The sequence below is a fragment of the Perna viridis genome, chromosome 11, assembly GCF_037379345.1.
Source record: "Perna viridis isolate PV_CMFRI_1.1 ecotype Kerala chromosome 11, ASM3737934v1, whole genome shotgun sequence".
Classification (NCBI taxonomy): Eukaryota; Metazoa; Mollusca; class Bivalvia; order Mytilida; family Mytilidae; genus Perna; species Perna viridis.
In genome coordinates, this window is record NC_142455.1 from 15886743 (window position 1) to 15913778 (window position 27036).

The 27036-nt window shown below is 31.8% G+C and overlaps 2 protein-coding genes across 3 annotated transcripts in view; one reads left to right on the plus strand and one right to left on the minus strand.

The window, feature by feature from the left end:
- Positions 1-6412, minus strand: part of LOC148603110 (calpain-7-like) — a 24364-nt gene extending 17952 nt beyond the window's left edge. Inside the window, exons 1-5 of one of the 2 annotated variants that reach the window (XM_088551412.1) lie at positions 6306-6412; positions 4627-4789; positions 3127-3235; positions 1626-1669; positions 395-511 (exon numbers count right to left, since the gene is read on the minus strand). In XM_088551412.1, the coding sequence (XP_088407538.1) occupies positions 395-511; positions 1626-1669; positions 3127-3235; positions 4627-4755 (399 nt within the window). In that variant the 5' untranslated portion in view covers positions 4756-4789; positions 6306-6412. Of the gene's footprint in view, positions 1-394; positions 512-1625; positions 1673-3126; positions 3236-4626; positions 4790-6305 lie in introns of both variants that reach the window. The other variant, XM_088551411.1, reaches the window with a different exon arrangement.
- On the plus strand, positions 6401-24219 carry LOC148603111 (dnaJ homolog subfamily C member 1-like). Its single transcript, XM_088551413.1, has 10 exons — positions 6401-6583; positions 11290-11391; positions 12146-12192; positions 12949-13120; positions 14532-14817; positions 16911-17044; positions 19663-19779; positions 21115-21178; positions 22744-23135; positions 23956-24219. The coding sequence occupies exons 1-10, from the start codon at positions 6434-6436 to the stop codon at positions 24031-24033; spliced, it is 1542 nt and encodes a 513-aa protein (XP_088407539.1). The 5' UTR covers positions 6401-6433; the 3' UTR covers positions 24034-24219.
- Positions 24220-27036: the final 2817 nt, after the last annotated feature.

Genomic DNA, 27036 nt, shown 5'->3' on the forward strand with positions numbered 1-27036 from the left:
CTTGAAATGCTCATTTTCAATACATTTCATACTCAATTTACCAACATATGGAAAATCTTGTCCCTTTTCCTTGATTCTGATGGTGCAAATAGTGGGACTAAACTTCCAAAATGGTGTTTGTTTTATACACATCGTCTGATTCTTACAGAGACTGACACTTCAGTCATCAATTTTGATCTTATACCTAAATCACTTTCTCCGGGTATGATAAAAATTCCTAAAGTTATACTGAAGAAATTTATGTGAAAACAAAGGCTTCAGTAGTTTAAATAAAGAAATCTGAACCTTAGTTTATATTCATCACAGAAGCTTACAAAAGAACAAAATTATTTTTAAGTCATATTTTCATTTAGAAATATTATAATTAAACAATGAAGTAAAGTGGTGTACTTACAATTTTGATAAAGAGCTCTACTGCTTCTGAATACAGATCTATTGCTTCCTTACTATTCCCTGCTTCATCTTCATCAAAAGCCTGATTCAACAGGAAAGTAGCCTTCTCTAACTCTAACTGTAAGGAAATATTAATACATATTTAATTACTGTAAATTCAGACATTTTTTATACTTTTTATTATTAGGAAATTCACAGAAAATAAGATTAACGGTCACCCAGTCACCAATGCAAGTAAGTATTGTGCTGGGTGACAATTAATAATTAAAATTGTAATTATTTTCGGGACCTATGAAATCTTCCGATTTGTTTTTCCATTTCATGGAATTCACCGTTTCCAAAAATAGAATTTCTAAAATTGTTAGTCACTTCAACCAATGAGAGCCAAGATTTTATGAATCTAGCAGCAGAACAGCCAATCAATTATCTTGAAATACATAGATCAGTAGATGGAACAGCCATGGAAAAAGCCGTTCTAGATATTAGTGTGGCGTGAGTATTGAATCCAGCAACCATATTCAAGAAAATATTTCTAGTTTTCATATTAAACTTGGTTTTTTTAAATACACCTCATTTTTGAAGTTATGGCATAAATTTATTTCCTGTGTAAAATGTGAAAATTTATAACAGGGGTTGAAGACCCCTAAAAAAGTTGTAAATCAAAGTACTACAGATAATTTATTATCAACTGGGCTCCTAAATTTTGTTGGGCTCCAAAAAATCCCAAATTTAGTAGCCCAAGTGGCTCCTGGGTAAAAAAAGTTAAGCTTATTCCCGGTTTTAATTACAATAATAAAGACTTGTATTACAGAAACAGGATTTTCCTTTATAATGCAGCTTGATTGGTTCATATAATACTGTATAAGTGGTGTTTTTGTAGCGATTTAATTTTTGTTATATATTCACGGTCAAAATTTGAATGCAAAAATTAAATCACACAAAATATTTAAAAAGATAAAAAAGAGTTATCCATCTTTGTCTTATTCATAGAACTTTTTGTCTGCTGTGAAAACTACATTACACAAAATAGACCTCACCCAGTATTTTTCAGGAAAACATGAAATTTTCAACTTATTCTGGTAAAAAAATACATTTAGATATACATGTTCATAGGAAATAGAAAATAGGAATTTGATAGTTTGAATGTACAAAGAACATGACTGGATTATAAGTGTTCTGCAGGTAACAGGTTTCATAATAGGATCATTAATTGGAAAGAGGTAATAAATTACCTTCTCTTCAGATTTTGGCTGCTGTTGACTGTTTTTTACTTGAGCTGCTGAAATACAAACACATCAAAACTGTAAATATCAATATCTAAAATCTTATCAGAAAATAAATGGATACATTGGAAAGAAATCTATAACAAACCTGAACATTTTATGCAAGTATAGACACAACATTCTTTAGCTTGACACAGCTCTGAACTTTGTCAGTAAATATTTCACAAAGCACAGGTTTCTGACATGTAGTGGGCTAGAAACTTTTATGTTTCGTCAATCATGGTAAAAACTTGAAAATCTAAATTTGGCATTTAAAAAACTTCTTGTCACGCAGATTCAGTTGGACCAATTTGTTAACTGAGTCCAAAATAAAAAAGTTTAAGTACACCAGTAGGATTAAACTTATACAAGAATACAATTTTTCTTGAAATCAAACCCTGTTAAATTCTGGGCCTTAGGGACCTTGATGTGGCCTAATTTGAAAACTGGGTTCAAATCAAAATTTTATGTATAATCAAACAAAATTATTCTATTTAAGTCTTCACGGAGGAACTGTTCAAAAAAGCCAACTAGAGGTAAAGACAAAAAAAAAGGGGACTGGATATTTTAGCCCTGTTTCAAAATTTCTAAGTGGCCATTTTAGCACCATGATGATAGGATTTTTAGCACCATTCACCTGTAATTCTGATAGGATTTCAAAGTTCTGTTTACCTGTATGGATTTACCTTGATATTAATGTACAACACTGATCTTGTATTCCAGGCTTTATAACATACCCATACATGTACATATATGATGAACAAAAGTCATCCACAAATCTATCTTATCACTGACACAAAAAATAAGATCCAAACAACCAGCTACACTATGATGAGAAAAATCAATCTCTCTGCTCCACAATTGAGACGAGACAAAGGGAAAGGAGCAGTTTTTCATAGAATTTAATCACTTAAATCAGTGGTGAGGTCACAAGGGATCATTATACACAAGCTTTGGGATTTAAGTATCAACCCTATGTTGACTTGAAATTTATAAGTTACCAGATTTAAGATGTAGATAGACATGCAGACTTACATGATTCATATTGTTTTAACATTTTACATATTTTTTATGATTAAAAATAAATAAAAAAACATACATATATATTATATACCCTATTTACTGGCACTACGAAGTACTATGCAAATTTGAAATGGTGCTGAAAAATGGTAATAAAACTGGCGCTAAATGTCTAGCTCGTTGGTGATAAAAAATCCTATCTTAGTGCTAAAATGTCCATTGCCAAAGGAAATATATAATGGTAAATTATTTGTTAAAGTGATATGACGTGCTTTGTGTTAGTGGTAATTGTAATTTTCTATTACAGTTAATAAAGATGTGACTAAATAAAATCAAGAATAAATCAATTTTTATGTCATTTTCTTCTTGAAACAAATTCATCATTAGGAAATGTCATAGTTGTACTTTCCAGTCCCTCAAACATGAGATTTGACAAATTTGTAGTACATACCAAATGATTTGAGTTGTTCAGCTCTGAGTATGTACTCATTGGCTCTCTCTACTATATTATGTAACTTTGACCCAGCAAGTGCTGCACTCAATAATGCTTGAGCTGCTTCCTGTAAAAGATGCCGTTATTTTAACAAGAATTGTTTTTATTTTTGATCAGGTTACACAAAAAATAACTTTGGGGCTGTTTACACTTCATGAATTGCAATGCTGTTTATGAACAAGCATAAACTGCCTCAAAATTGGTTATGTGAACACATCAGTAACTTTGTCAAAATTAGAAACAATCCTTTAAATTTAATTTCATACTTAATAAAATTAAAATCTGTCCCTTCAACAAAGCCATATTTAGTTTAGAATTATTTGATTTGCAGACTGGGGAATGATCAATGTTAATGAAATCACAGTATAAATTTAGTTTATAAAAAATAATCTATCATGCCTAGATGAGAAATAAACAATTAAATAATTTTTTTTTTTTTTAAATCAAATCTGACAACCTTCAACAATTTAAAAAGAACAAGTGATTTTTTTTCTATAAATGACATTCAACTTATTATATTTTTTTACTTTTGATATGTACTAATGAAAAACAAAAGAACGGCGTTCCAATGTTCCCCAGGAAAAAAAAGTGAAGAAAACTTTAAATTCACTGAAATTTTCTAAGCCCAAGGGCCATAACTTCCATTAAAATCCATCACCCCTAACCAAAGTTAAATTTAATCTGTAATTTCTCATAGTAAGACTACATACAAAATATAAAATCAATTGGTGAAAGCACTTCCAAAAAAGTGTGGAAAACTGTAAATTCACTGAAATTTTCTATGTCCAAGGGCCGCAACTTCCATAAAAATCATTCAACCGTAACCAAAGTAAAACTTAATCTGTAACTCTTCATAATAAGGCCACATACCAAAAACGAACTTATTTGGTAAAAGCATAACCAAAAAAAAAGTGTGGAAAATGCGGACGGCAGGACGGACAAACGCCCAGCATTTCCATGTGCCCTCGCACAAGTTGCGGGGGACAAAAAAGAATATGGTGAGATGTTACAAATGCAGAACCAAAAACGTAAATACATGTACCTTCAGAGGTCACTACAAGTTTTGCAACAACTGTTAACAAACCTTTAGGCATGTTTTGAAAGGCTCCAACAAAGGGAAGACCTTTCTAAATAGCTGTTGATATACATGTACAAAACAGTGATGCCTATGGTCCAATAGACCTAAGTCAATCTTCAGTTAAGCAAATTCAAAGTTTTCATGTACTTAAGCATGATAACAGGATAAATATCCAGTAACAGAAAGTAACCACAGAACATATAAGAACTAAGAATACACAAAAACAAAGAGGTAAATGAGCATTTTGACTAAACTATACAACTGGGAGCACAGCCCAAGTGCACTGGTAGGATAAGCATCGTTTTTTTTTTTGTTTTTTTTTTTTAAGAAAGTTTCTTGTCTAAAAGTATTTTCCATATGAATCACCCTGTTAAACTCACATTATAATAAAAGATTGCTGTGCTATAGTTTTCACTTTTGTCATAATTAACTGCTTGCATGGCAAATGTCTTCCCATCATTCTCCAAAGCTAATGGATCTGGTGAGTAGTTGTTAAAATTAGGATCCATCTCAGACCACGGTATGGCTTTTAATTGTTTCCCCCTATAAAATAGAGTAAGACGAATATATGTACCTGATTCATTCAAATGTTAATTATCGATATAATTAAACCAGATGCAAATAAAATATTTCTAAATATCCCTTGGATTTATCAAATAATTATATTGTAGTGAAATGCTTCACAAGATGCAGCTTCATATGAAAGCAGAGGTGGGACCTTGAACAGTTTGAACACATTTGTATGGACAAATTAAAACTTGGCACAACTTTTTATGCCCTTAATACCTACCGTAAAAGAATTAATTTTCTTTTTGCTATTGTCGCGGTGGACAGAAAACCGTGAAAAATAGTACCCTTAAAATTTAGTTTAAACACTATAGAGTGCTTATCATCTTCTGAAACTGTGACAATTGACACCTGCAAATATGTTCCCTTGACAGAATTTTTGAAAATTAGCAACCATGAAATTTAATACATTTACAGTATTCTATCACCCTTTTAATCCATCAAAATATTCTTTTTTGTTGCATGGGACCTATTATAACCAAAATGTTTAGAACAAGACACTTTCAATGAAATGTTGCAATATGGATAGTTTTTATGTAATGTTGTACATGAACATGAAAAATGAACTTTGAATTAACAACAAAATGAACAAGAACAAATTAAATATTCATCTTAATTCTACACCTTTAGACCCTTATTGAAAAAAATTCAACTGTCAGAATGGTCACATGATTTAAGAGATAAAAATTAGCAGTCACCTAGTAGCCCATGCCATGGCTACTAGATTTTGAGCTGGGCTACCAAATTATTAAGTAAAATTTAGTTGCACGTACAGAAAATATTTTTAAAAAAATATACAGTCTGGGCTACCAGCTTGTATTTCTATGACACCATTACCTAAGTATAATCGCAAACTAACAGAAGGGGAAAGTTCACAGCATTAATATATGTTTTTTTAAGGATCACAAATTAACAAATAGGAAGGGAATGAGTAAATTGAGGTGAAACATTTGGGGATGATAAAAATAAGTGTTTTACCTGTGTGGTTCTAAAATACATGTATTCTCTATTATAAACTTTTTAAGTAACTCTGCTGCATTGTAATGTTTTCAAACATACAAAAGTAGTGCAAGTAAATCAGCACAAACAGTATATGCATGTTTTTTGTCTTTTGTTGTTTTTTTTTTTCGACCAATTTCAAAGGCCAATTAGAAACAAAATAATTGTAAACTAAAAAATAAAAATGAAATATATGTATTAATACTTTTCTTTAGTGATGTTGCTTGCTTTCAATATACTTGTTAGGTGGAGTACGAAATACTTATACCGCATAATAAGGATAAATCCTTTTTGGGATTCAGTGTACAGAGCTATTTTCTGATTTGGCGGCCAAATCAGAAAATAGCTCCGGAAACTGAATCCCAAAACTGGCAAAAGGGATTAAATAAGAATAAAAGGGCCGAGTATGTTGGTGGGATGATTGATTTAAAACGAAAGGGCAAGGGCGACTAGATTCCCTATTATTTGTTTACTCAGAAAATTGTATACTCACAATTAATAACTAAATTACTGCTTTGATAATAACATTCTGTTTATTTTCGTTTTCACGAAGATCTTTTTTGAGAAGTCAAGTAAACTCAATAAGGTAATATCCAGGCCGTGAACGGTACAGACCCGAAGATGGTGTCGAAAAGACTGGACCGGTTTACGTGGCTGCTCTTGTTATCACATTTATGGCTGGTAGAAAGTTGGGATACAGACGATCTAGAACTTTTTGACCTAGTGGAAGAAGTCAATAAAAACTTTTACGAAGTTTTAGGTGTTGACCAGGTAGTGTTCTTTACCTTAGTCTTACTTAGATAACCTTACATTACGTTACCTAGTATAACTGTATCAATACCCCCTTTGTCTTCGTAGAAAAACCATATTGGTTAATATGCACGATATGTCGAACAAATTAGCGGCAGTGGTATATACATGTATGTACGTAAGCAGTAGGCACTGAACAGTCCCCTCACCATTTGAATTTCACTTATAAGTTATGAGGTAAAAATCATGTTTTTTTATAGCCATAACTTGCATAGCTTGGCTGAACCTACAAAAGCCACTGACTGAAGGAAAGTTTTTATTATTGCAATATTATTTATTTGGGGGATGTAGTTTATCAGATTTCCTGATTTTTGTTGATTCCTGTCCCTTGCCCAGAGTTTGTGAAATATCTAAAACAAGATGTCCGATACTGTAAAAAATTGTAAGTCAAAAACACACATGGGTGGTGGTAACACACATTCAAACTATTTGAAAGATGGTGGTAGGACATCAATAACTTGAGTAATTTAACATCTTTACAACATGTACCAGTGTATAATGATGTTTTGGTGTCAGTTGCAGGCTGCCCAGTTGTAAGTTAGTTTCCTTGTCATCCATTGAAGACCAATGGGTGGCCCTGGTCTAACATTTTCATCCTTGTAGGGTTGTTGTCTCTTTGACATATACATCATACCTTTTCTCGATATAGTAAATATTTGAAACATACACAAAATACATCATGAAAACCATCTGAAACTGGTCTTTTCTCTATTTTATATTAAGTTATTGAAAACAATATATCCTCATTGATGTCATGTTATGGTTGAATGTCAGTCATAATCTAAGATGAAAGATTTAAGCATGTGTAGAACCTGTCGGTCACGTTTGTGCAGGTCATTCATAACAATCATTTTGTGTTTAAAAAGTGGAGCTGCTGAGGGAGACTCTTCAGAGTAGTCAAGGATGTTTAAAACACCCCAGTTAAAATAGTGACACTAATGCTTGAGGCACCACCAATTTTATAAAAAGAGGGGGATACCAGGCGTCATTGTGAGGGGTTTTGAAAATATGCATATATTATACTTCAATTATTTGTCAAGAACTTTTATGGAATGTGGCTTAGTTTGTCACTTTCATTTGACAGTCTTTAGTAAATTACAATCATCAAATAAATGTATTACCATGCTCTTTCAAAAAAATAGTATGTGTAATTATCACATTTCATGTATATAATTTTCTTTCCGTGTTCTCAGTATCAGACATCTTTTTCAAATAGATATTTCACTGACTCATTGCAAATAATGATAACCTAAGGAGTTGAAAGGACTTCATCCACATTAAGACATCAACACAGAAATTGATAGGATATGATCTTAAGGGATTTACCTCCTCAATATTTAGGAGTGTAATATTTGCCATTACCACACTCCATCTGTTACCAGTGATCTAGCTTCTAATCCGCAACTCATCTGAAACAGCTAAATATTAAAGAAATTTTTACAGATTCTACTGATACCATTGTGCACCCACCTCCTATTTTTATTATCTGAATGACTATTTGGGTTTCCAGATGCAAAAAATGGACTTTATCATTGGTCGACCAACAGGGACCATCTTCTTATCCACAACTTTTCTGAAACCTTTAAATGGATTTCACAGATTCTTTATCACCTGATGTCATTGTGACTTCCTTTTTATTTTCCATCTAAATGCGTTAAATCACTGGTGGGTTTTACTTTATTGTTTCTTGGAAAAGGAGCAGGGGGTGTTACCAAGTGAGCTTTGCTTACAGTTTTTCTAGTTTTATGAAGCAATAAAGGAAGTATATAGTAAACAAGGTGTAATATTGTCTTGATTTGCTTTGAATGTAAGTAAACTTCTTGACAGGGGCGAGATTTCAACTTACACATGTAGCTTCTTTAAACTTTTTTATTTATCATTCTTTTACCATTTGAACAAGGTTTTTAATAGCCGGGGGCTAAGACACTCTGCCCACAAAGCAACTGGGTTGTGTGCCCCAGGTGGTGGAATTGGGTACTCCTGGCATGCTTCATGCTGGGGTTGTCAGGCCATAATACGGAAAACCGTACCACAAACCATAGTGGTGCAACATGTTGGGAAAGATGCTACGTTCCTCGCATGTAAAAGAACCCTTTTGTGGTATTAGGAGTAGAAACCTTTGGGCTCTGCCACAGGAAGCTAAATTGCCTGATTCTACCTACCTCTCCCTATTTCCAGTGGCAATCAAAATTTGTAGACCCCATTATCCTTGTGTCCCATTCCATTTTTCATTTCAACATCATTTCATGTTCATTTTATCACCCATTTCATGTTCATCGCCTGAATATAGCTGCTGTCTTGTATCATTGTTTAACTCTTGATTTGGAGGAATTGTAGGCTTACTCTGATTCATGTATATACTGTAAATGAGTAAATATTCACGGTTGCTAATTTTAGCGAATTCTCTCTAGTGAAAATACACAGCTTTAAAAAAAATTAGCATTATATAATGTTAAATATCAATTTCACAGGTAAATGTACTATTTTTCATGCTTTTCTGTTTATTGCGAAAATAGCATTAGTTAGTACACATCAAACATTAGTACATTAACAGTATTCATATTCTAGATTCCACACATTGCATTCCATTAATTCATTTGGTAGATAGCATGCTTACAGGTGTAGGGGGTTTATTCTTTGACATATTTTGTGGAGTGTAATGTGCTTTTATTGTTACAGATTTTGCAAGATCTTTTTTTGGCTACAGAAAAGAATCTTTTTCCATTTACCAAATTACATGTACCACAGAAATTTATCTCTCATCTTTAATAATATCATTGATTTGATAAGAATATATCAATGCTAAGCTACATGTATCTATAGTTTGTACATGTATTTTTAAACAACAGCTGTAGGTTTGTGTGTATGAGTAAATCTAATAGGCAGTGAGATGTTAAGTAGCAATTTTTGTAAGAATCATGCAGATTCTATAAAATGTGATACACCCCAAAAAGGCTGCACATTTTTATTTTTGTTATTTAGTTGCTTTATAGGTCTATATGATGAAATGTATAATTATTCATTCCAATCTGTCTGCTCTTAGGAGATAATTCACATTGAAAATCGTGTTTCTATTGTACCTAGTATCATTTACAGAGTTACCTCCCTTAGTTTTTAATTCTACAGTATATTCTATATAATTTTTATCTCCTTAGAACAGGGGTAATATGAAAACTCACATGTTAATATCCGTTGATTTATAACACTTTAAACAAAGTATCAAAAATAAAAATATGTATTGCATTTTGCATGATTCTTAACTGGAAAGATACTTAAAACAAATGATCTGTGTAACAGTTGTTGTACTTTGCTTTATATTTTAATCTTATTCTGACAAGTACATACAGACATATCACATTTTATGATTTATTAAACTTGCACAATTTTTTTGAAATGCAAAATATTTATTTGTTCTAACACATTTACTATAAATCTGGCTGAATTTTGCAGTACTGAAAACTGACTGAAATTAGAGCACGGAAAATTGACTGGAAATAGCAGTACTGAATAAGTTCAATAAATCTGAAAAAATTCTTGGTAGTATACATTTTGAGATACATGTACATGTATCACCACAATTATTTTTTGGACTTTTTTTCTTTAATTTTACATTTTCTTCTGTACTTGGAATGAAAGGTGTTATATTTTATCCTGTAAAAATCATTATATGGGTGTTTATATATTGAGTAAGGAAAGATAACTTTTTACAGCATTTTAATAAACTTAGTTGACAATGTTGCTGTTTCATGTAATAAAGAGTTGAGTTTTTCAGCAGCCAAAGTTGCTGTTGTCAGTAGTTCAACAGCCAAGTTGCTGTTGTCAGTAGTTCCACAGCCAGGGTTGCTGTTGTCAGTAGTTCCATAGCCAAGGTTGCTGTTGTTAGTAGTTCCACAGCCAAGTTTGCTGTTGTCAGTAATTCCACAGCCAAGTTGCTGTTGTCAGTAGTTCCACAGCCAAGTTGCTGTTGTCAGTAGTTCCACAGCCAATGTTGCTGTTGTCAGTAGTATCAAGTAAAAATCCTGAAGTTAATGTTTTCAGTGTTCTAGGATTCCTATTTCCCATTACCCGGGGCAAGTGAAATTTGGGTCAGGGAAAGTTAGGTACTTACTTACAATTTCCCATGGCAAGTTGAAAACGTGTATGCTGTAGGGATTTGTTTTGTTAGGAAAGCAATCATTGACTGTGGGAAAGTTGATTTTATATGGATTTTTCCTGAGGAAACCTCAATTTCTGAAAAATCCTAGAACACTGCTTTTATTGGTTCACTTTGCAAATTGGTTTTATTCTTTATTTGCTTCATGTAGCACATAAAAGTTAAAAAATTGAATACCATATAGCAGGTTATTTTGGGGGTGGGGTGTTAATTTTTTGTTTGTTATTTTGGCAGATGCTTAGTGGTGCTCAAAGTACATAAGAGTAAATATTTTGTGGAATTTATTTTGGCTTTAGACAAACCACTAAAATACACAAAAATTAGCACTCGGTGGAAATTACCTACTACACAGTAACACATTTGTAGATATATTTTTTTTTATGTATGCAAAAATACTTTAATTAAGATTTTTTCTCAGAAATTATTACTAATTATTTTGCAATGTCTTTGATATTGGAGCTTTTAGTGAAAAATTGATTGTTCATTACCAATAAATCTTAGAATTTCATTTCAGGGTGCCACCAGTTCAGAAATTAAGAAAGCCTATAGAAAACTGTCACTACAACTTCATCCAGATAAAAACAAGGAGCCAGATGCTGAGGCCAAATTCAGACAGGTTATTTAATTTTTCTTTTAAAAAAAAAAACTTATGATGATGATTGATAGCAAATATAAATATTTAAACGAATGAATATTACCAGTAATAATGCTAAATGAAAAAGCAATGGTTATTGAAAAATAGTTTGTTTGTTTATTTCTCATCTGGGCAAGATAGGTTATTTTTCATTAACTAACTTGGCACTGTTCTGTCATTAAGGTCGATCAGTTCACAGTCTGCAGTGCATATAATTCCAATCTAAGTAAGGCTTTGATGAAGTAATGATTAGATAACGTGGTAAACTGCAACACTATTGTTAACATTGACTAAAGTAGCCCAGATATTTAAAGTAAAAACAGATTGGAATAGATTAGAAGTTTTGCTGATTAATACATGAAAATCCTTATCATCTACCAAAATTTTTTAAGATTGAAAATCATTGTTAACTTGAAACGAGGTTATTGCTTTAAACTGGAGGCTTTATATGTCAAATATTCTTCATAAGAAAGGAACAGGAAGGGCAAGATTGATTAAAATCTTATTTCAGTAGTATTTTGAATAAAGAGTTGAGGTAGGCAGAATACTTAATTGTATGAAAAACTTTAATAGAAAATATAATTAGAAAAAAAACTTAATTGTTTCGTGAGCTTTTCTCACAGTAATTATAGCTTATCAAAGCAACAGTATTTTCAGCAAAGTTTTGAATAAAAATGAAATCAATGTTTTTATAGTACTGGTTTTCAAATTGTCTGAATAACTTTTTCATTTTTAGCTTGTCGGTGTGTATGAAGTTCTCAAAGATGAAGAAAAGAGAAAAAGGTACTATACTTTGACAGTTTGTAGATTTCAGACTTGAAAATTAGAAAGTTATAAAGGGAAATATTTTATATTACTTAAAAAAAATAAGTTTTGTATATACTTATCACTTCACAATTATTGAATTACAATTTATACTTATTTAATGAAAAAAATAGCACATTATTCATATTATTTTATTTTAAGGGCTAAGTTTGTACATGAAAAAACTTAACATACCTGCTAAACAATGGAGTTTCACTTGCTTGAATCTTAAATAAATCCTTACTTTTACACATAATGTAAAGAACTTGGAACAATAAAATGTTATTATAACTAGTATCACAATTACTTGATTCGAAGTATAAATGGTGAGTTTCTTTTACATGTAACTTAATCATTTCAATGTTTGTTTTAATATATATTGATGTACTATAAAATATGTATATATTATGGTAATTTTAAGGTAAAATATATTTGTGGACATTTGAAGTGTGTATTTTTGTATAGTGCCTTCTTTCGTCCATCCATATTTCATATAACTTCAACAACACAAATTACTCAAGAATGCTTCGTTGGCTTTTGATTATTTGGTACAGGGGTCATCATCATAGAAGGAAACTCCCTGTTATTTTTTCCTTTTTTTTTTAGTTTCGAGATATTGGTTTAAACCACCAATATAGAGAAGACTGTTTCATGTGCTTTAGTTCAGTGCCTTTTATTTTTTGCCATCTTCCCACTTTGTGTTGTTGTTCTGGAATGTTTTTACATCCTTTGCAGGTATCATTTGGTACTTGAGAATGGTTTACCTGACTGGAGACAACCTATTTACTACTACAGAAGAGCCAGAAAGATGGGAATGTTTGAATTGCTTGGTCTACTATTTGGTATATTATCCTTGGGACATTATATTGTGATGTGGGCAGTCTACGCTGAGAGAAAATTTACAGTTGTAGGTTTTAGTTAGGACTCAAATGAAATATAATATTTACTTTTCCATGGTAAATGACCATCTTTAAATTTTTGTTGTAGAGCAGAGCTCTTGAAAATCGATAATTTTGTTGATTTGTGTTTGGACTGATAAAAAAAAATTAACATAATGTCATTTAAGTGCCAGTCTCTGTAAAAATCAGGCAATAGATGAAACATGGCATGAAAAAAACAACATTTGTGTTTGGACGACAAAAAAAATTATAACATAATGACATGTAAGTGCCAGTCTCTGTAAAAATCAGGCAGTAGGTGAAACATGGTATGAAAAACAACATTTTGAAAGCTTTATTTGACAATGTACCATCAGAATTAAGGAAAAAAGACCAGATTTTCCATTTCATTTTATTATAATTTCATTGAAATGCACTGAAAATGAACATTTCAAAGGGAAGATAACTCTGTCATTTCTCTAACATTCTGTTGAGAAATTTCTAAGCAAATCCAGTGATGCAGAGATCAAATGATGTTTTTTTTTCAAACAGAGAAAGTGATCCAGGGGGAAAGACCCTGAGTGATGTTACATTGTCAGAACTTACACTTAATATTTGAACTTACAAAATATTCCAAATGACTGACTTATCAATAAAATTTTCAAAATATTTATTATAGATGCTAATAAGCAGGATGCAGTGTTATAAGTGTTTATTTCAGAAAACTATTTGACCACTCCACCTTAAATACAACTGATGCTCTGTTGAAAAGAAGAAAAAAATGGAAATTTTATTTCTGCAGGATATCTCCTGCAATTCATTTTCAAATTGTGACCAGCATTTTCTGCATGCCTTTTTACATCATTTACTCCTTCATGTACACTACTGAAATTGAATTTCATCGTTTGGTTGGAAGTTTGCTAAGTTACTCCCCAAAAGCAGTGAATGGACAAAATTTGAGCCATATGACGATGTGTGCCTTTTAATTAAGCCTGGAACGTTGAATATCTAAAGGGTTTCCATCTTGAATTGAAAAAATGATTCAAGTTATTCCGTTTTCAAGGAGAATCTATAATAAATTAAAAATGAAAAAAAATATTTATATACTGTGAAAATACTTAATTTCATGGATATCAATTTTTGTGGATTGTAGACAAATTATTGGTTTGTGGATTCTAAAATTTGTGGTTTGACATTTCCCATAACACAAATAAAAGGAAAAGATGTATTTTGTCTTGAATTTAATTTCCTCGTTTGAGTCAACCTTGAAATTCATGAAAATTGGCACCCCACCAATATAAGTACATGTACTTTTACAGTAGTTTCTATCACAAAACGAAATGCACATCTGTATTTGGTCATCAGATGTTCTTATTTAGATAACTTCAAAACATTATATTAAATTTCATTAATATTATCTAACTGTTTATATCATTCCAGTCAGAAAATTTCTCTGACAGACTGAAGAAAATGGAGTCTAAGAATCGAAAGATCCGTGGAAAGCTTGAAGATCAGATAGAAGAGGAGATGGAGTTAGCACTAAAATCTGTACCGAAACCTTCTGTATCTAAACTTTGGCCTGTTCGATTGGTTGTAGGAAGTATCTGGCTGGCAAGGAATACACCAGCAATTATACGACATATTTTAGAGGAGAGGAAAAGGAGGGAAGAAATAAGGAGGTTACAGGAAGAGAAGGAGAAGGAGAGTGAGGAGGAGGTTAATGAAGGTAGTTTTCTGTCATAAGTCAATTGATAGCAAAAGTATGGAGAATTTGACAGCTTGAATGGATCAGATTTTGGGTGGAAATTTTATTGTTGTCATTATAAAGTTTGTCAAAAATATCGCTATCACAAAATTATAGCAGTCAATTTCATGTTAAAAGGAGCTCCATAAAGCTTTCAATAGAGGAACAGAGGAATCTTATACGTTCTGTCTCATTATCAATCTGTTCCCCATGATCAGTGTCATTACTAATCTGTCCCATAGGACCTGTACCATTTCCAATCTGCCCCTGGACATGTTCCATTTCCAATCTTTCATGATGATCTGTTCCATAACCAGTCTGACCCCTATGTAATTCTCTCCTCACTGATTGGGTCGTTTGAAAATAGTCTGTGTTACTATTGCCATATTATCAAAGTTCTACAATTTTCCACAATGTTCTACAGCTGTTACATAAATAGGTTAGGAATTATATAAAAATGAAATTCAATATAACTGCATTTTTATATATGCATTACAATAAGAAGTTTGATAAGGCCAAATAAAATTATACCTCTGTTTCCTACCCCTACTGACTTATTTCTAATTTAACCATCATCGAAAACAAATTTCTGCATAATATCCTTTCTAAAGGTCCTATAATTGGAATATAACTTTAAAGTTCTTATGGATGCCGTCAAGGACTATGCAAGAAAATGGATAAAATGAGAACAACAAGACATTGATTCTCTGTCAGAGTGGTTAAAGGCTGTGAGGTCTTTAATTTTGAAACGAATGAAAGTTTTAAGTAGGTCAATGAGTGCCAAGGCTACATCAGTTTTTGAAGACCCTGATGTACCAAAAACATTATCTACTATACATGACAAATATGTTGTTGTACCAGCAGACAAAGCCCAAAACAACATTGTTTTTGTCTGCAAAACGTTTTACATCCAATGTTTATTATCAGAGGTAGACATAGAAAATAATAGCAGTGATAAGTCCTATACTGCTACCGCACTCTCCAAAGAAGAGATTGTGGAAAACCATAAATCTGTACTATCCTCTTTTGGTCTCTCTACCAAGGCAAAATGTACCACCAAACCTCTTTCAAAACTTTTAACTTCTATACTCACAACTGTCAAAGAGGGTCTGCAGTCCTACCACAACAATTGTTACTCCCGTAGTGGTATTAATTCAGTGTGGATCCTGAAAAATTTGAAAGATCTTTTGGAAACAATTAGTTCAAGACTATTATCTGAATGTAATAGCATTAAAACCTATGATTTTTCAACACTGTATATTTCTGTTCCCCATACTCAGTTAAAATCCTGACTTAAACACATTATACATCGTTGTTTTTCCAAAACTGCATATGGAGTGTTCATATCACAACTGATATGTTATGCCAGAGCTTGTCGAAACTATGCAGACTTTTTGTATTGCACTAGAACTCTAACAAATAGGCTTCTGGAACAGGGTTATGTTGCTACAAGATTGAAGTCATCACTACTGAAGTTTTATGGTTGTCATCATGAACTCATGGATTGTTATGGTGTATCCATCTGCACCATGAAAACTGATTTATTCAAGGGGTCATAGTTTTCCTTTCCTCATTTGTCTATCCCGGACTTGACTTTTTATGAGCAACGCAGCAGGTGTTTCTAGAAAAGCAGAGGACGCTTACCCTAGCGGTGCACCTGGTCCATGCTCCCAGTTTTTAGTGGTGTACGAGTTGCTCATTTGCTTTTGTTACTTTGTATGTATGATTTTAGTTACTTTATGTTCTTTGTTGTGTATGTCTGTTTTCCATGTTGGGTCTTTCCCCCTGGATTACATTCTTTTGATTACCGCTATAACCTTGGTTCCCTTGATTACTCCTTAACAAACAACTAAAAGTACCACCAAAGCAAATGACGCAACATTTTACAGATGGTAGTCAATTTTCAGGTTCCACAAAGTCTTAGTGGTTAATAAGTTGTTTTCTATGATATATGGGTAAAAATAGATAAATAAAATAAAATAAAATCCTGACCTACATACCCATGTTTTTTCGGACATGCAACAGGAAACAGAGGTATAATTTTATATGGCCTAAACAATAAATGTACTTTACAGTAAAGAAAGTGAAGAGAAAAGTGAAGACTGAGTTTCCAGAGTACACACCTACCACATCAGACAGTCCAGTGGTATATACACCAGTTGGTTACAGTGAAGATGATTCAGATAATATACAACTAACAGAGAAAAAGGTCTGTATTAGATACTGCAAATATATTAATTTAGTGATTGCTAATTTTAGCAGGTTCAGTCAGGTGGACACAATTGCAAGTATCAATTTTGGCTATTTAAAACAATGTTTAGTGTTTCATTGTGCTGGAACTAAATTTCGTGGGTACTATTTTTCACGCTTTTCAGTCTACCACCAAAATAGGGAAAATTAGTACACTGCAAAAATTAATACATTTACAGTAGCAGTTGTAATTGTCAAGGTTAATTATTGCAAGAAATAACTTGGCCACCTCAAATTCCAATCACTGCTTTTTACAACTCATGAATTCACTTCTAATAAATATTCACTCCCTCTGTTTCATAATACTTAAAAATTTTCACTTAACATATTGCTCTGAATGATTTTTTGACCCCAAAGCGACAATTCTATTTTGAATTGTGACGTCTATACTCATTCAGTTGAAGGAGAAGCTCAGAAGTCAATACCAAAATATCTGGAAGTGTACAATGTAGTGTTTTCTGCAATTGTTAACACTAGTATGAATATGTTCCTTAATATAGTGTTTTGTTGGTCATTTTCACTAGAATGTTTTTTTTATCACTGGAACGGAGGAAACAAGAAAATCATTTGACTAAAGATTGCCAATGTCTGTTTATGTCTATGACATCAAAATTGTATGTATTGACAACACATGTGATATTGTTAATTGGACCACACATTACCGCTTATCTAATACTAATAGTTAATATTTTCTTCAATGAGAATTAATTTAACTTATTAATACGGCATGAAACTTTCATTGTATTAATAATATGCTATTAGATATATAATTTTGGCTTATATTTAGATGTTCTGATAAAACAGGTGAGCCATAGAAGCTCTCTTTCTACCGTTGAATGCTTCTGTAGTATAATTCATTAATGTATCTACCAGTAGATTCTCAGTAGTACATTTACAACTTATTGATATAGTTCTTGTATGAGGTAAACTTTCCATTCTATGATATACTGTAAGTGTATTAATTTTCATGGTTGCTAATTTGCATAGATTCTGTCCAGTGAACATATTTGTCGGTATCAATGTTCACGGTTTAAAAAAATATGTTTGTCATTATGTAGGTTAAAAATCAATTTCATGGGTACTATTTTTCATGGTTTTCTGTCCACAGCTAAAATTATTACATTTACAGTATATGATGTTAAAGGGAAGTTAATACCATTTAAGAGCTATAACTTGGTGTATGGTGGTATTGGAGCAATTTTCTATCTCCACTCACTTTGATTAGCAGATTGGTTATACCTGACCCTTCTATCACACATTCCATATGTACAATAAACTTTTTTTTATAGGCTCAAGTAGTCACGAGATTTGTGAGTTATAATACCGTTATGGAAAAAAACCTGATTTTGAAATTTCTATCCCATTTTTTTTTATATTTTTGTTAATTTTTTAGTGGGGATGAGAATATACTAATTAATTTTATTTGGCCTCAAATACATTTTTTTTAATCTAAGTGGAAATAATAAATATCACAACCACATTTACTGTAAGTCTATATCTCTATTTAACACCAGCTGTATATTGTATGATACATTTTATGAAAAAAACAATACAATGTCATTTGATCATTGAAATCCTTTTGAAATAATACTAAGAAGAAACATTATTTTTGAGTTAAAAGATAAATAAAATAAGTTGGAAATTTGATCCACATGGAGATTTATCTCTCACTGTAATTTTGGTTGCTTACAGTGGTTGCTTAGTTGATGCATTAAAAGGAAATTACAGCATGACATGGTAATTTGTTATAAGAATTGAGAATATTAGATTTATTCTCAGAGCTCTGTTGCTCTTCCCATAACTGCTGTACGATGACAGCAAACATATCTATTCAGCTATAAATCAAAACAGATACAGTGTGCAAATGGAACTCAGAAAAATCTGGAAACCTGTCTAATCCAGACACTTTTGAAGTCTCTTTATCTTTGCTTAAATGTACTTTGAACCTTGGTAAACCAAACACCTGTCTAAATCAAACACATGTCTCAACCAAACATGTCTAAATCAAACACCATGTCTAAATTAAACACCTGTCTCAACCAAACACCTGTCTCAACCAAAAACCTGTCTAAATCAAACACCTATCTCAACCAAACACATTTTTCAACCAAACACCTGTCTAAATCAAACACCTGTCTCAACCAAACACCTGTCTAAACCAAACACCTGTCAAAATCAAACCAAAATTTAAAGTCCAAAACAGATTAATTTTGCTGTATCTGTTTTAAAGGCTTTAGATTTATTTGTAATGTTCATGTGGAGAATTAAAAATGAAGGTGGGAATATAAACATGTATAGTGTTCATGGGAGGTTATCCATGGACATGATATTCTCATACTTTATCCAAATGTTTTAAAGTTTCATTAACTTATGAATTCATCAATTTTATTCACACTTACTGGTATTGCAAAAATCTGTGAAGTTGTTAAAGCTTTTTGATAAATTTTCATTTTGTACTTTTCGTCACTTATCAATTATGTGTCTTGGTTTGCTTCATTATAATATACATGATTTTTTTCATAGTAAATGTATTCACTCTGTTGTTGTTTTAATAAAAAAAAATGTTGTTTATTTTAGGGTGAGTGGAGTGATGAAGAATGGGGTTTGTTGGCTAAGGCTGTATGTAAGTTTCCTGGAGGTACTCCTGACAGATGGGAAAAGATTGCACACATGATGGAAAGACCAGTGTCTGAGGTATGTTTGTTTTTAGTTTCCCCTTATCATAGTAAGGCAATAATAGAAAAATTCCTAGATTTTCATTCAGGCTTGTTTAAATTTTGGGGTGAGCAGACAAATTTTATTATTTACTGGTATTTTTTATTAGTTTTAGTGAAAAATGCTGTCATTTTGAAAAAAAAATGACCTAAATTTGGCAAAAAAAAAGAATAAAATATTTACAGATGGTAAAAAAAAATCAGGTAGGGAGGGGATGAGAATTAAGGATATTTTTACAAATACAAAATAGTAAATACTTTCAAAAATCACCAAAAATTACGAAAAATCACCAAAAGTTCTTCAGTATACAGGCAAATGTGCCACACATGAGAATCATATGATAATCATATGTTTCAGTTTACATATGATTATCATATGATAATATGTTTTTCACAAACATATGATTGTCATACGTTTTCAAGCCAAAATTAACATATGAGAATCATATGATAATCATATGACTATCATATGTTAAATATCATATGATTGTCATATGATTATCATATGTTGCACATTTGGCTGTGTATCAGTGTAAACACACCTTTAAGTAAGCTCTGGAAGGCTCAGACAACAAAGTAAAAAAATCCATGGAAACTGAATGATGACAATTCTTCAGAATCAAACTAATAAGTAAGATAATGGCACTAAGACACAACATCTCCTGACCATGGACAGGCAGATGAAATCTGCAGTGGGATAAGCTTGTAAGTGGTAGTAGATGTTGACTCAGATGTATGGATTGTAATTTTATTTAGAAAGGTTACTTACTTGACTTAAATTTTTAATCAATCTATTAATTTTAAACTGAAATATTATCTTATAATTTTTAATACAGTTTTAAGTTATCAGGAATTAAAAAAAATGTTTTGAGACATAGACCAGCTATTTCTTTTTTATCAAATAATTTACTGATTTAAAAAGTTTTGTGTCAGTTTTTTTTTACTTGAACTTCTAAAGTAAACAAGTTGTATATGTATTTCTTAGTAGACATGCTCATATCACCCTTTTAAAAAAAGATGTCAGTGCAGATGTTTATAGAAGTACTGGTATTGATGAATTTTCAAGCAATATTTGTTTTTACAAGGAAATGTTACCACTGGTAAATAATGAAGATATTTTGGAGGTTATTGGAAGATTTGAGTTCTACTGAAGAGACAAGTACTCGCATTCACTCATGTACAATCTTTATTTTTTTAGAAGTTCATGGCCTCTTCACATTCATGGAGGAACCCAAGATCTTTAATAGGACTTGGTAATAATTATGGTATTTTATCATTAAAGCCCCTGAACAGATTACACATATATTTTTTGTAGGTGGTGGCAAAATCAAAGACAATGAAAGGAGCTTACAATGTCTCTGTTAACAGTGCAATACAAGGTAAGCAGCAACCACTACTCATTAGTAGGGTGATATATAAGTATATGATTGCTTTCTTATTACCTTGTGTGAGTGGTTTTTTTTTAATCCAGTCTTCTTGGTCATTAAACACCAAATACTTGTGAAGCATAATTTTAAATGTTTGATACTTCTGTACCAGTTTTCAGTGGTTATAATAAGGCTACTATTGATCCATCTTTCTGTTTTTTTGACTGTCCATCTGATTACTATGGAATTAACATCTATCGATGAATCTGACTAACTTTGTTTTAACCAATATCTATACACCTAGACTTGCTACAAGTCCCTCTTTATTATATATGTGACAAAGAAAATCTATGTAATAAACCTCTCTGATAACTCAACTACTAATTGCCCTCTGCCACAATAATTAGTCGATTTGCTTTCAGAGGGATACATGCAATAAAATAAACATTTTCGTGTATTCTTTAATATAGAGAGAGACTTGTAGCAAGTATACTATACACCTATTGATATCTAAAGTCTTCCATCTTAGGTAATGATTTGTTACACAGTAAGGGAATCATATGTTTCAATTTTTATTTTAGCTTTCCTATAATTTTCACTACAAACAAGGCTTTTGTTGCCCAGAAATTATCTCTAATACTGGCAGTTTTACTAAACAAAATTCTTAAGGATTGATTTCTTTTTTAAGTTAGCAATATTAAACAAATTTAGGGTGATTAACACTTTATGAAAATAATTTTACGTTTTGGGGTTCAAGAAGTTTCTAATAAAACATCATATTCTTTTATTCAAAAGCCCTACACATTCAACATCCAGCATTTTATCTTGTCCAAAAATCTTATTATCTTGGCACAATGTCTCATCCATTATTTATTTTTGTTTTTTACATTTTCTGAGACAAAAAACAAAAGGTGAATATACAAATTTTGGCAGATTTCCTTCACTTTCTTAAGCTAACGATTTCAAAATGTAGCGATTTAACATAACGAATGGAGCACACCCTGACTTAATCATAACAATTTTAAAATGTAGCGATTTAACATAACGAATGGAGCACACCCTAACTTAATCATAACAATTTCAAAATGTAGCGATTTAACATAACGAATGGAGCACACCCTAACTTAATCATCAAAATAACATGATTATCTCTGATTGGTTTCTGGGTCGCCCTATTAACATTTTGTGCCTTTATTAATTACTTTCCAATAACCCAATCAAGAATCCTATGCTGATTTCATGAAAGTCTAGTGATTAAAGTACTTACCTGTAACAACAACACTTTAATATTAGCATCCCCAATCATGTAATTGTAGTTTTCCTAGTGACTTCAAATACAATGGCATCCTCCATTTAAGAAAAAAAGGAGAGCAAAAGACCAAGGGAGATAATTTTGGGCACAGAGAATTCACACTACTACCAATTTTTGTTTACTCACCACATTAATTTCTCCCAGAATCTACAGGAGGAGCACAAAAATATGTCAAAATCACAGCTAAATCTAAATTAAGTATTTCATTGTGTATCATTAATGTATAAAAGAGTTTATCAATCCTACAGTATTTTTTTCAACTTAGGTGGAATGCTGAAACAACCAAAGAAAACACAAGTTATAACGGATGATATGATATCAAAAAGTTCTGATGGAATTGCAGTACAAGTTGATGATAATGATAGTCAAGTTCGTAGAAGACATAAAAATAAGGCTCTGAAAACAACTGATAGAACTATGTTGATTGGTTCAACAGAGTCATGTGATCAGGGAGGGAAGATCTCAGAATACTCAAATAATGTACTAAACATTAACTCAGTAGATAGTGATTCTAAGCCTGCATCAAAACTGACAGATGACTCAGAAGGCTGGAATAAAAATTTACAAACAATATTTGAATGGGGATTGAGACAGTTTCCTAAAGGAACAGAGCAGCGATGGGAAAAGATAGCAGAACATATCCCTGGAAAGTCAAAGGTGATTATCAGTTAGAACATCTGCTAGATTATGACCTTACTAGTAACCTAAGCAAATTAAATATTGACTTACTAATGTTAGCTAACGTATTAATTTTGGCAGTTGTTGTCGGGTAACATTTTTAGGGTTTATCATTTTATTTAGTTTTTGAGAACTATTAGTACCTGTTTTTCACACTGTTAAAAAGTTCATTATTGATGTACAATTTTTCATGATAATTTGTCCTCTGAAAAAAAAAATAGCATTAACTTGTGCAATGTGAAAATTATTATATGGTAGTTTTGTTTGTTTTTGAATTACATATTTTTATGGCAGTGTTTCATGTAATAATCATTACCCTGATGAACGAGTCACAGAGTATTAATGATACCATGTCTGGCTGTAAATATCAAAAAAAATATTGCACTGAAAAAAATAAAATTTCCCTGCTATCCTTGTATATTTGATAAATACTAGATACCTTTCAACACAGCAATAAAACAACAGAAAAAAGGAAAAGTAGCTCACACATTAGTTCCTGGCTTAAGGAGGTAGACCTAGGGTAAGGGACACAACTCTTACACAACACTGGAATGATTGTATTCTGCATTTTACATCAATCTCATGTAAGCATCAAAGTAACATGGACTGATTCCATTCAGATTCAAAGGAAATCTTGATGTGCTTTGGTGAAATTGATAATGATACAAACATATCACTGATCTCAGGAGTTATGTCCCTTACCCTAGGTCTCCCTCCTTAAGACAAATGTATAAATATGTATAAATGATTCCATTTCATTCGTATGTCAATTTTACAAATATTTTTTTCTCTTTTGTAGGATGATTGTATAGCCAGATTCAAATATTTAGCAGAATTAGTCAAAAAGAAGAAAGAACAAAAAACTCCAGAATCCTGATCTGAATTAATACAATACTCTATTGACAAACCATGCATTGTAATTTCTGTTAAACAGAAAATGTGCAGTATTTATTTCTTGTTGATGCAAAAGGAGATAAATTTCTTATCTTTATTGACAATGGGATGATATGGAGAAATTGTAATGATTATCTGCAGACATTAAATGTTTTTTAATGCAAGCAAATTTTGTGTTTTTGCTATATATTAGAAAAATAGGAGATGTTGTATGATTGCTATGAGATAATCATCCACTAAATGCCAAGCAACAAACAACTAAACTTCTACAGAGAGCCATACAGTCTTCAATGATGGGCAAAACCCATACCATTAAGAATGCTGTAAAAGGTCTTGAAATAAATAATGTGAAACTATTCATAAAAGACAAAAATTGACCTAATCTATAGCAAAAAAACTTAATTTCAATGGTTGTCAGTCCAGATTTAATTAAAGTACACTACATATTTGAAGGATTTAGTAAATGAAATGAAATAAGCAAAAAATGAGCATTTAACTCCACTCCTTTTTTGTACATCAAGTTTGATAATTATAATTGTTTATTGAATTGTACATGTTTCAATCTTGTATCAAGGGAAGTATATAAAAAAATAAGGCATATAACACAAAATTGTGTCATTAGATTTTGAAAGAAAGGTTAGATGTTACTTGTCTGCATAAAGGAAGGTATTCATTTGTGGATGCTCTAACGTATATGATTTAAGTGTCAGTCTCTAAGAATCAGGCAGTGGATGAAATATGGTATGCAAAAAAAAAAACACACTTTGAAAGTTTGATTTGACAATTTTTATCATCAGAATATAGAAAATAAAACATGATTTTCCCTACCTTTTGGTTCATTGAGTTACAATTTCACTGAAATGCAATGAAAATGAATATTCAAGGGCAGATAACTCTGTCAAAAACCTCATTTGTCTAACATTCTTTTTAAAATTTCTGAGCAAAGACAATGATGCAGAGATCAAATAATGGTCTTTCCAAATAAAGAAGGTATCCTTGAGTGATATTACATTGTCAGATTGGTGGGGTTTTGACATGTATGTTTCTGATTTTTCCCGTTTGCCTGATTCTTACAAACACTTACACTTAAGAGCTGTAATCTGGTGTATGGTGGTATTGGAGCAATTTTCCATCTCCACTTTCCATGATTAGCAGATTGGTTATATCTGACATTTTTATCATACATTCCATTATTACTCCGTCAAAAACATTTTATTGAAAAATTTCTGAGGAAATCCAGTGGTACAGAGATCATATAATGGTCTTTTCAAAAAGAAAAACCATCCTTAGTTAAATTATGTTGTCAGATCAATGAGGTTTTGACATGCATGTTTCTGATTTTTTCCATTTCACCTGATTCTTACAAGTACTTAATAAAAGTCCTCCTGTTAACTTCCATTATCATTAAACAAGTTATTTACTTTCATATATTTGATAGAAAAAAACGCTCAGATGATGAGTTCAGGCATGCATTCTTTTGTAGAGCTCACCTACAGTAGTTTTGGTTTCTAATTGAGTCCTATAAGAGTTCAAATTCATAAGAAAATTCTGAAATTACTGCATGCAACATATGGTACATACTTCAACTAAGTAGAATATGCACAATATTCTCAGCTAGCCCTTAAAAAAAAACAAACATATAGAGAGTTCATAACTTTTGTCATAAATTGTTTGTCCCATCTTGTTTCTTGCAAATATAGATAAATATACGTTTTATGATGTGTCTTCCAAGAAATTTTGCTCAATACTTCAGATATCTGCTGCTGTAGCCTCTACCGTTCATTTGTGATTTTCAAAAGCCATGGTACAATTTAACATAACTTTGAATCAGTTACAGATGCAATGATGTAGGATTGAACACTTTTTTTCCAGAAATGATTGGTGTTTAAACATTTGCGATGCACTCACAAACTTAAGAAGTCTTTATTGAATTTAATGCTTTTATAAATGATGAGATTCCAGATGATGGAATTTGGAAAATGCATTTATATTGACTTAACATTATGGCTTCTGAACGAAAAACTGTTGAAAACGAAAAAGAACCGGTATTTTGCGTCTACATTAATTTTGAGGATTTTCACACAGTTTCTATAAATGGGGAAATGTTTAATGTTATTGTCAATATGTATAGTGGCATCAAATTTAGAATTTTTAATGGTGTAGAAAATTTAATTGTTTACCAAGTAATATTGGTGTTCGGCATGGGATAACATTTCACCTGTTCTGTTTTCAATGTATATATATATGATGTAGAGAGTTTTACAGGGGGATCCAGGATTTTAGATTGGGGGGGGGGCATAATAAAAATTTCGCCGAGCGGATCGAGCCGAAAATTTTTTTGGGTTAAATTTTGAAATATTCTTCTACAGTGGGTGAAATGTGGATATTTTTTGTTGTAAAATTAGCGAGATTCTAAAGTTTCAACCTAATAGCACCAAAACCTACCCCTGACAACCCATGTTTTGCCAATTTTAGGGGGGCGCACGCCCGCCACGCCTCCGCCTGAATCCTCCCGTTTTATGACTAAAAAAAGACCTTATTGGTCTTTCAATTGTCAGCAATGAAATGGAATTACACTGATATTTTTTACTGTGATTTTTTTCATATTGCACGCCGATGACACAGCAATTTTGTCGGAAATTACTGAAGTATCACAGGGACAGTTAAATGCTTTATATGAATATACATGTAGCACTTTATGGAAGCTAAGAGTCCATATTGATAAAAGTAAAATTACTGTAACAGTTTATTTTTCAAAAAGTAGAACTGCGTAGCAATTTGAAAACTTTATTATCACTGAAAAGAGCTGGTAGATACTGCAAAGGAATTTACATATCTAGGGGTATTATTCTCACACGCTGGCAGCTTTTTTGAAGCAAAAAAAACAGAGAATGCTGATAAAGGGCTATGTTTGATATATTAAGATTACAGGATTCATCACTTAATCCTGATGCCTATTCGACTTCATTGCCGTGAAGTATGAGGC

Coding starts and splice junctions, on each gene's coding strand:
- LOC148603111 (XM_088551413.1), top strand. CDS start 6,434: ATGGTGTCGAAAAGACTGGACCGGTTTACGTGGCTGCTCTTGTTATCA. Junction 12,193..12,948: donor GATGAAGAAAAGAGAAAAAG/GTACTATACTTT, acceptor CATCCTTTGCAG/GTATCATTTGGTACTTGAGA. Junction 19,780..21,114: donor TGGAAAGACCAGTGTCTGAG/GTATGTTTGTTT, acceptor TATTTTTTGTAG/GTGGTGGCAAAATCAAAGAC.